An 11377-nucleotide genomic window follows, 5' to 3' on the forward strand; every position below is an offset into this window, starting at 1 on the left:
AAAGATATGACCCACATTCAGATATAACAGAACAAAAACAACTAGTTAAAATGGCTTTGCGGCCACATGGCTTTAGTTTACTGTCTGTAGACACAGGTCACTGTATATGTGTGTGTCCTACTGTCTCACTGGCCTTGATAAACCCTGTTTAATCCTTTCAGAGGATCAGTGTGCTGCAGGATGAGGACACACACATGCACACAATGCAAAAACACACAAACTTACACAGAGTGATGCAAATGGACGCCCCAAACCAGCATGATTCTGTATGATATGTGTGCCATTTATACAAGAGCATGTGCACTTCAAATAACAGCATTCCTCTGGGAATCAACAATCATCCTGTATTAATCTGTTCTGAGAGCCACACCAGTTCACAAAGCTCACGAGAGACAGATTTCTTAAGGAGAGATGCACTGCTGCATGCAAAAGCAGAATAGGACAGAAAATAAAAGAATTCAATTAAAGATGCTCAAGATACAAGAAACATAAACTGTTTTTCTAGCAAAAAATACACTAAATGCTTCCCTTTTGCTATAACCACTGCAAAAAAATAAAGACATTTTAAGATTTTAAACACCTGACTTTGATAGCTATATGCTATACTTCAGGAATAACATTTTCTAGATAAAGCCAAGTAAACATATACGTCTCAAAGAAAGTATTACAGTGAAAAACACTGTACAACCAGTCAGGTAAAGCGAAACATAGAATACAAAGGCGATCTTGACTGTTTTACATATGAAAAAGTGTCCTTGACCTTTCATATTAGCTTTTACACAACGGCGATGTGCCAATTAAGAATGCTTTGAAGCAAGAAGCCCATTTCAGTGATTTGTGAGGAAACAGCTCCCAAAGCTCAAGAGCATGTGGATTTATGATGTACATTAAAGAAAATGCACTAATAAGTCCAGGAACTGAAGATTAGAGAAATGAAGGCCAGATGTGGGACACCCAAAGGCAAAGAGGGTAACGGTTCACACGGTCACAACCGAAGAAATGCAGATGTGCCGCCACACACAAACAACAGAAAAAGTGTCTGTGCATGATTGACTTTGCATATAATTACGGCAGACACTAAAGACATTTAAGACTAATTTTCATTTAAGAAAAATGACAGGGAAATATCACTAAAATGGTTATTTCAAGTAGCAACTTCCATAGTAGCAGTTTGCATATGCAAGCAGCACATCTGACTACCACATGTCTCTTCTTTAATGTGCTGCAGAGAATAGAGGCTCCACAACTGATAATGAGTCTATTAAAGAGAAGCCAGTAGGGTACACTGGAAAATAAACCAAAATATACAAGCTATAAAGTTGAAGTCAACCTGAAATGACTCTCAAGAAGCAAATTTACTTCCATAATATGATGCATTTCAGAGTAAAACAGGACATTCAAGTGAAGCTACAGCTAATTTATTATGTGCATGTCTGTTTACTGTTTTGATGACAAGAGCAGAGAAAAACATGGGCATTTCTAAGTCTCAAAGTGTGTTTCTGCATTTGTGATAGTTATATGGTAAACAAATTCAGCTTTTTACATGTATAATAAAATCTTTTATATAAGCTCTTTCAAGGCTGTCACAATGGCATGAATGTGGTTAATTTGTCATGATCTTCATATTCTAAACTATGTGTCTGCATTGCCTGTAGTCACAGGACTGTGCAGCTTTATAGATGTTCCGTCTCAAAATGTCTACTCGTATCGCACTGCAGTAGTTTTATATTGAGATGCAGAGTGTTGTATGATCAGGGCAATAATATGTGTGAAGCAGAAAATGGGTCAGTGAGTGAAAAAAATAGTATGCAGTGTCCCTGTTCTTTCTGCAACACCTCCTCCATCTCTCTCTCTCCTCTGCTTTACTGCCCTTTGGACCATCAGAATCTCCAGCATGAAACAAAATCTGATATATTTGAGAATGCAAAATATCAGAGCTGGCATTCAGTTGCATGGCAAGTTATTCATCCTCTGAAGAAAACAAAGATACAGTTTGGATTTTGCTGCATTAGCCTTGACTCGCCTCTCAGCACACACCCCCTCCCCCACGACTCTGCAGTCTGTGAGATCAGAGCGCATTTCCTGTTTTCTCCTCCTGACAACAGCTGACACATTCTAAAGGAGTGATTGTGTTTATATGCCACTGAATTTTTCTGTGAACATACAGTTGCTACAGAAGCATTTAGACACTAAAGTTCCACAAAAATGTGTGAATGTCAATAGACTAAATGACAAATATCATTATTTAAAAAATAAAATAGCACAGGCACAGTTTATCTGTTAAAAACAACTTTGTGTTTGTGAAGCATTAGTGGATCATGTTCACATTTAATGTGATTCTCTATACCTGTGGCTCCTCTGCTAGCACACCTGTGTGAACTTGAGGAAAACTAACTTAATACATCCACTAAACATCACAAAAACAGCAGTTGATGCTAGTGTCAAACACACTATGCAAACATAATGAAGAAAAGCAACTTTAGAAAGGAAAAAAAAAAGATTCTGTATAAATACTTGGGGAAACTGTATGCAGTACTGTAGGGGTCACAAAAAGAAATCTCACCTCTGCACTAACATCTTCTGTATTCCTGTTTTGCTTTGGCACAGTTCTTGTGCCACTCAAGTCAAAGTTTAAAACACTTTCACTAGAGGGCTGCAAAAACTTCAGATCACTCTTTCTGGAGTCAGTAGTGCCACACACCTCATAATTGTACACGTGCTGTAACGTTCCTGTGCCCCCTACGTCTGCGTAAAGAGGCGGATAATATGGAATAACTGGAAGATTCGCTCCAGATTTGAGTCTTTAACTATGTCTCCGACGAAAGAACCAGGTGTCATCTCCTCTGGTACGGAGTAACGGACCTGTCCGTACGCGCCACAGAGAAAATGTACAAAGAAAAAAAGAGCACACGGCGGCCATGCAGAATGACAATCCTTCTTTCTCATGTTGATGACGGCGCTTCGATTAATCTCTCAACAAAAATATATAAAATATCCACTCGACAGGGCAGAAAAGATAAAAAAATATATGTATTAAAGTGAATACTAAAAATGAACCAGAGCAAGAACACGGTCTGTCAAAAGCATCGTCCAGTTTTTGCGTCATTCTGGTCCTGAATCGTTATTTTCACGCTCACGTTGCTGCTGAGAGGAGGATTTCCTCCGTCCTGCGCTTTTACGCGAAAACTAAATTCTTTTGTTTGCTCATAATCAAACGAACGAACAGCAAGAATCTCTCCGCTCTCTGCATTCACTGAAATAAACGTCGAGGCAGAGACGCCATTCACAAGAATATCCTCTAGAAAATATGAAATACGCGCGTTATTGCCAGAGTCTTTGTCATGCGCTTTAACAGATAAGACAGAGACTCCGGGTGAATTATTTTCCATCAGATATGCGGTGTATGACTGACGCTGAAACACAGGGGCGTTGTCATTGACATCAGATATTTTCAGAGTCAGTGTTTTATTAGTAGAGAAAGAAGGCGAGCCCTCATCAATAGCTGTTATTGTGATATTATATTCTGAGACCTTCTCCCGATCCAAAAGCTCATCAGTGACTAAACTGTAAAAATTTGGGCTTGATGACTTTATTTTAAACGGTAAATTCTGAGCAATGTAGCACCTGACTATTCCGTTTTTCCCCGAATCTAAATCTTTGACATTCAGCATTGCTATTACAGTCGATGGTGCTGAACTCTCCGCCACTGGGTTTGAAAATGAAATTACGCTTATTATAGGAGCATTGTCGTTTATATCAGTAATTTCAATATGTACTTTGCTAGTGTCACTTAACCCCCCTTTGTCTGTTGCTTCTACGTATAATTCATATTTTTTTGATTTCTCGAAATCCAACTGACCATTAACTATAATATCTCCAGAACTGGAATCTATTTGGAAAAGGATAGATAACCGTTCACTGCTCTGTGAAAAAGAATAGGTAACATCTCCATTAGATCCCACGTCTTTATCAGTTGCACTCACCCTTAACACAGAGGATCCTTTAGGAAAATTCTCTGGAATAGATGCTTTATAGATTGAGTGACTGAAAACAGGAGCGTTGTCATTTGCATCTAAAACAATAACGTTTATCTTGATAGTGCCCGTTTTTTGAGGGTTTCCGCCATCGAAGGCAGTTAAAATCATTTTATGTTCTTCTCCAGTTTCTCTGTCAAGGGGTTTTTGCAAAATCATTTCTACGTATTTTGTATCGTCGAGATGAGCAGGTATTTTAACTGTGAAATGATCAGATGGGGTTAATTTATATGTCTGAATAGAATTTAGACCTACATCAGGATCATTAGCGCTATCGATTGAATATCGAGCCCCAGACAAAGCAGATTCGCTTATCTGAAAAGCAATCTCTTTTTTCATGAAAACAGGAGCATGATCATTAATATCTAATATTTCCACATCAATTCTATGCAGCTCCATGGGGTTTTCTAGAATTATTTGAAAATGTAAGGAGCAGGGAGACACTTGGGCGCACAGCTCCTCTCTATCTATCCTCTCTTTCACTAGCAGAGTCCCTTTATCCACATTCAGACCGATGTACTCACGACTGTCCTCCGTAAAGATCCGCGCTCGACCAGATTTCAGCCTCTTAACATCCAAACCGAGATCCTGAACGATATTTCCCACCAGCGAGCCCTTTGTCATCTCCTCTGGAACAGAATAACGGACCTGCCCGCGCGCAACGGTCATGACAAAGACGCACAGCACGAGAGGCTGCATTAGCCATGATGAAATCCGCGTCGAAGATGCGCCTCTTTGGGCGTAAAAACAACAAAGAACTGACATAGTCCAAGTCTTCTATTCCAGAAGAAAATATTCAAAACTGATGATTCAGAAAATGTGAAAACAAAAATCAAAGTTAATCCGAAAATACAAGTCAGTGAATGTCTGGGTGCTTTAGTGTAAAGAGGAGATCGTCTGAATGAAAGAGATATTCTGCAGAATGTGATGTCAGAAAGTAGAGGAGGATCTAAAAATGAGTGATTAAAGCCCGAACATACTGACCAACAGCGGCACTTAGTGCATCAGAGAAACATTACACTAAAAAAATACTTTTAAAGAGACAATGAACTGCGACCAAAGTAGTATTTATTTTGCGTTAAGGCAGAATTTTGCTGAACTATAAATAAAATTGTGTTTTGAAAAGAACACCTAGAATATGAGGAAAAGAAAATGGTCAGAAGCAAAGCAGAAACTACAATGTAGCCTTTCAGCAATACAGGTACGATTAATTGCGACTCAGTCATGCATACACTAAAAAAACTGTAACTTGACTGAGTGAAAATGAAAAATATATAACAAAAAAGTCCATGTCTGTATCTAATTTTCTATAAAACATTGAAAGGTAATAGTTTTGATAAAGTATTAAAAAATGTAGTCTGCAAAATGTTATCTGTAAAGTATATTACAACTACTATTAACTATTAAACAACTGATATTTCTTTCATTATAAATAAAAAAATAGAATAAGTACAGTATACAACCATAAAACAGATGCAGCCAGTAATAATAAATGGACACCAAAAAGTCATTCAGGATCATTCACTCGAGCTCACCTGATCAAAAGAATCTTCATTATTCAGTTTTGCTCTTTGCGCATGCGTGAGTGTCTGTGTTCCACTGCTGTCCAGACTAATGATGCTTTCACTGCAAGGTCTGCCGTATTTCAGATCACTCTTTCTGGAGTCAGTGGTTCTGCAAACCTCATAATTGTACACGTGCTGTAAAGTTCCTGTGCCCCCTACGTCTGCGTAAAGAGGTGGATAATACGGAATAACTGGAAGATTCGCTCCAGCTTTGTAAAACATCCGCTCGCGTCTCCATCTGTAGCATTTGACTGACAGAATGGCGATGATAGACACGATAAAGAGAAACGAAACTACAGCCAAGGCCAAGACCAGATAGAAAGTCAGGTTGTCATTGTAGTCCTTGTCGTGCGTAAAGTCAGTGAACTCCGAGAGCACTTCAGGGAAGCTGTCCGCCACCGCCACGTTAACATTGATTGTAGCTGATCGAGAGGGCTTCCCGTTGTCCTCCACTACAACAGTGAGTCTTTGTTTCACAGCATCTTTATCTGTCACTTGGCGCACAGTTCTTATTTCTCCATTCTGTAAGTCCACTTCAAACAGCGCTCTGTCAGTGGCTTTCTGCAGTTTATATGAGAGCCAGGCATTCTGTCCAGAGTCCACATCAACAGCCACCACTTTAGTCACCAGATAACCCACATCTGCAGAACGAGGCACTATTTCAGCCACCACAGAAGCGCCTGACTGGACCGGATACAGAACCTGAGGCGCGTTGTCATTCTGGTCCTGAATCGTTATTTTCACGCTCACGTTGCTGCTGAGAGGAGGATTTCCTCCGTCCTGCGCTTTTACGCGAATGCTAAATTCTTTTGTTTGCTCATAATCAAACGAACGAACAGCAAGAATCTCTCCGCTCTCTGCATTCACTGAAATAAACGTCGAGGCAGAGACGCCATTCACGAGAATATCTTCTAGAAAATATGAAATACGCGCGTTATTACCAGAGTCTCTGTCATGCGCTTTAACAGATAAAACAGAGACTCCGGGTGAATTATTTTCCATCACATATGCGGTGTATGACTGACGCTGAAACACAGGGGCGTTGTCATTGACATCAGATATTTTCAGAGTCAGTGTTTTATTAGTAGAGAAAGAGGGTGAGCCCTCATCAATAGCTGTTATTGTGATATTATATTCCGACATTTTTTCACGGTCTAAAATCTGATCAGTAACTAAAGTGTAGAAATTTGAAGAGGAAGATTTAATGCCAAATGGCAAATCTGAATTAACTAAGCATTTAAATTGGCCGTTTTTACCGGAGTCTATATCTTTAATGTTCAGCATCGCTATCACTGTGCCTGGAATGGAGTCCTCTGGGATGGGACTGGAAAATGAGATAATGCTGATAACAGGTGCATTGTCATTAACGTCAGTCAATTCAATAAGCACTTTACTATTATCTGTTAGGCCTCCCTTATCTATGGCCTCAAGATTCAGTTCATATTGCTTCGATCTTTCATAGTCCAACAAGCCATTTACGCAAATTTCCCCAGTGTTCTGATCAATTCTAAAAAGGTCTAAGTCTTTCCCAGAGCTTTGTGAAAATGAATATGTTACCTCACCATTCGCTCCTTTGTCTTTGTCTGTAGCACGTACTGTTAGCACTCCTTTACCTATCGCTGCATTTTCTGCTAAAGAAACTCTGTATACTGACTGACTGAACACGGGTGTGTTGTCGTTTACATCAATTACTGTGACATCTATCTTAATTGTACCAGATTTTTGAGGGCTCCCTCCATCAAACGCCGTCAAGGTCAGTTTAAGTTCCTCTTCTCTCTCCCTGTCTAACGGCGATTGCAAAACCATTTCAACGTATTTTGTACCATCATTGCGCGATTGTTCTTTTAATGAAAAATAATCAGTTGGCATTAGAGTGTACCTTTGAAGCGTATTTAATCCAACATCAGGATCATGCGCACTGTCTAATGAAAAGCGAGCACCGGGAACGGCAAACTCGCTAATTTGAAAGTTGATCTCTTTTCTATTAAAAACAGGAGCATGATCATTTATATCTAATATTTCTACATCAATTCTATGGAGCTCCATGGGGTTTTCTAGAATGATTTGAAAATGTAAGGAGCAGGGAGACACTTGGGCGCACAGCTCCTCTCTATCTATCCTCTCTTTCACTAGCAGAGTCCCTTTATCCACATTCAGACCGATGTACTCACGACTGTCCTCCGTAAAGATCCGCGCTCGACCAGATTTCAGCCTCTTTACATCCAAACCGAGATCCTGAACAATATTTCCCACCAGCGAGCCCTTTGTCATCTCCTCTGGAACAGAATAACGGACCTGCCCGCGCACAACGGCCATGACAAAGACGCACAGCACGAGAGGCTGCATTAGCCATGATGAAATCCGCGTCGAAGATGCGCCACTTTGGGCGTAAAAACAAAGCACCCACATAATCCAAATCTTCTTTCACAAAAAGACTTAGAAAGGATGTAAAATATCAGTGATGTTAAAAGAAGAGTCAATCGATGGTTCAACCATCTAATGTTAGAGAGAGACCGTGTGAAATGAAAGAGATATTCTGCAGACTGTATGATGTCAGAAAGTGGAGGAGGATCTATGAAAAGCTGTTTAAAAAAGCTCTACATACTGACCAACAGCGGCACATAGAGTATAAAATAAATATTGCGTTGAAAAACTGTTTGATACAGAGCAAATCGTATTAAAAATGGAAAGAAATAATGATAATAATAATAAATTATTTTTAACACAAATGTTAGATTGGATTACTTGTTTACTTAACGACTTAAAAGTTAAGGTATGGCGTGATTCATTGGGACGCACCCGTTTGTAAACACATACACACTAAAATATTAATATTAAATCAGAACAAGCAATTGACAGTTAAATTTTTCAGTTAAAACGTAAAAAAAAATATTTATAACGATTCACTCGAGCTCACCTGATCAAAAGAATCGTCATTCAGTTTTCCTCTTTGCGCATGCGTGAGTGTCTGTGTTCCGCTGCTGTCCAGACTAATGATGCTTTCACTGCAAGGTCTGCCGTATTTCAGATCACTCTTTCTGGAGTCAGTGGTTCTGCAAACCTCATAATTGTACACGTGCTGTAAAGTTCCTGTGCCCCCTACGTCTGCGTAAAGAGGTGGATAATACGGAATAACTGGAAGATTCGCTCCAGATTTGTAAAACATCCGCTCGCGTCTCCATCTGTAGCATTTAACTGATTAGCCATGATGAAATCCGCGTCGAAGATGCGCCTCTTTGGGCGTAAAAACAAGGAAGAACCGACATAATCCAAATGTTCTATTCACTGAAGAAAAAAAGATGAACAATTGATTCAGAAAGGTTGAAAATATAAAAGTTAATCCGAAAATACAAGGCAGCGAATGTATCGATGATGTAAAGAAGAGATCCTCTGAATGAAAGAAAGATTCTGCAGAATGTGATGTCAGAAATTAGAGGATGATCTAAAAATGAGTGCTTAAAGCCCGAAAATACTGACCAACAGCGGCACTTAGTGCATCAGAGAAACATTACAATTAATAAATAAATAAACACTGATAAGGAGCAATACAGATAATGACATGAATTGCGACTAGTATATACGTACCTTGCGTTAAGGCAGCATTTTGCTGTAATATTAATTCATGATGCTTTGAAACGAACACTTAAAATATGATGAAAGGAAAATAGTTAATAGCAAAGCAGAAAATATAATATAGCCCTTAAGTAGATCAGGTACGATTCATTGTGTACACAAATTAGCAAAATTTAAAAGATAAAAAAACTAATATCTGAGTGCAACTGGCAAAATGAAAATGAAAACAGGACTGTGTATGTATTATTTATTTTTATATATAAAACATAGAAAGGTTATGGTTTTGACTTGAAGTGTGAAAAATGTATGGTCACTAATCCGAGGCATCTCCTATTATCGGTAAATTTCAACAACAGCAATGTCTAATACAAATCTAAATAATAATAATAATAAATACATAAATGAAGTACAGTGCACAACCATAAAAGCGATGAAGCCAGAAAGATAAAATTATATATAAATGGAAACTAGAAAGTCATAGTCATGATCATTCACTCGAGCTCACCTGATCAAAAGAATCGTCATTCAGTTTTCCTCTTTGCGCATGCGTGAGTGTCTGTGTTCCGCTGCTGTCCAGACTAATGATGCTTTCACTGCAAGGTCTGCCGTATTTCAGATCACTCTTTCTGGAGTCAGTGGTTCTGCAAACCTCATAATTGTACACGTGCTGTAAAGTTCCTGTGCCCCCTACGTCTGCGTAAAGAGGTGGATAATAATTCATATTTCTTGTTTTTTTCAAAGTCTAGAAGGCCAGTGATTAATATATCACCGTAAGAAGGATCGACATTAAAAATATTTGAGATGCCTTTGCTACTTTGGGAAAATGAATAGGAAACTTGTTTATTTGTTCCTTGATCTGCGTCAGTTGCACTAACCTTTAAGACTAATGATCCCATTGACGCATTTTCAGCTACAAGTGCTGTATATACAGACTGACTAAAAACAGGCGCGTTGTCATTTGCATCCAAGACAATAATGTTAATTTTTAAGGTTCCCGTTTTCTGGGGGGATCCACCGTCAAACGCGGTTAAAATCAGATTATACTCCTCCTGTTTTTCTCTGTCTAATGGAGTCTGTAAGACCATTTCGACATATTTAGTACCGTCAGTGTGAGACAAGGTTTTGAGCACAAAATGATCGGTTGGATTTAACTTATACGTCTGAAGCGAATTTAAACCCTCGTCAGCATCATCAGCGCTATCGATTGAGTATCTGGCTCCAGGTATCGCTAATTCACTAATTTGAAGATGTATCTCTTTGTTCATGAAAACTGGAGCATGATCATTTATATCTAATATTTCTACATCGATTCTATGCAGCTCCATGGGGTTTTCTAGAATGACTTGAAAATGTAAGGAGCAGGGAGACACTTGGGCGCACAGCTCCTCTCTATCTATCCTCTCTTTCACTAGCAGAGTCCCTTTATCCACATTCAGACCGATGTACTCACGACTGTCCTCCGTAAAGATCCGCGCTCGACCAGATTTCAGCCTCTTTACATCCAAACCGAGATCCTGAACAATATTTCCCACCAGCGAGCCCTTTGTCATCTCCTCTGGAACAGAATAACGGACCTGCCCGCGCGCAACGGTCATGACAAAGACGCACAGCACGAGAGGCTGCATTAGCCATGATGAAATCCGCGTCGAAGATGCGCCACTTTGGGCGTAAAAACAACAAAGAACCGACATAATCCAAATCCTCTGGCCCACTACAGAAGAAAAGTCGAACAAACAAAAGATTCAGAAAGGTTGAAAAATATCAAACGTCATCCGAAAACACAGGGAATGTCTGGATGCTTCAGTGTTAAACAGAGATCGTCTGAACGAAAGAGATATTCTGCAGAATGTGATGTCAGAAAGTGGAGGAGGATCTAAAAACCAATGTTTAAATCTCAAACACACTGACCAACAGCGGCACTTAGTGCATCAAAGTAACATTACACAGAAAAAAACAAAAATGTGTTTTGTCAAAGAGAAATAATAAAATAATAAAAAAACCTTCATTAACTGCAACCAAAGTATATATTTTGCGTTAACGGGTTTCCCCCTAAAATACCAATAACAACATCATATTAACCGAAGACCTAAACATGACAAAAGGAAACAGTCGGAGGCAAAGCAGAAAATATAAAATAGCCCTTTAGCAATTCGTTGTGACTCACTCATGCGCGCACACATAAGCACACACACACACACACACACA

General features: G+C 39.2%; 2 protein-coding genes across 2 annotated transcripts; both read right to left on the reverse strand.

The window, feature by feature from the left end:
* Positions 1-3077: 3077 nt before the first annotated feature.
* LOC107588364 (protocadherin gamma-A11-like) lies at positions 3078-5020 on the reverse strand. The gene has a single exon (XM_016276438.1). The coding sequence runs from the start codon at positions 4797-4799 to the stop codon at positions 3078-3080; it is 1722 nt and encodes a 573-aa protein (XP_016131924.1). The 5' UTR covers positions 4800-5020.
* A 4802-nt stretch (positions 5021-9822) lies between these two features.
* On the reverse strand, positions 9823-11085 carry LOC107588365 (protocadherin beta-1-like). The gene has a single exon (XM_016276439.1). The coding sequence runs from the start codon at positions 10861-10863 to the stop codon at positions 9823-9825; it is 1041 nt and encodes a 346-aa protein (XP_016131925.1). The 5' UTR covers positions 10864-11085.
* Between the last annotated feature and the right edge of the window lie 292 nt (positions 11086-11377).

Source organism: Sinocyclocheilus grahami, unplaced genomic scaffold (assembly GCF_001515645.1).
Source record: "Sinocyclocheilus grahami isolate Dianchi unplaced genomic scaffold, SAMN03320097.WGS_v1.1 scaffold102.1, whole genome shotgun sequence".
Taxonomy (NCBI): domain Eukaryota; kingdom Metazoa; phylum Chordata; class Actinopteri; order Cypriniformes; family Cyprinidae; genus Sinocyclocheilus; species Sinocyclocheilus grahami.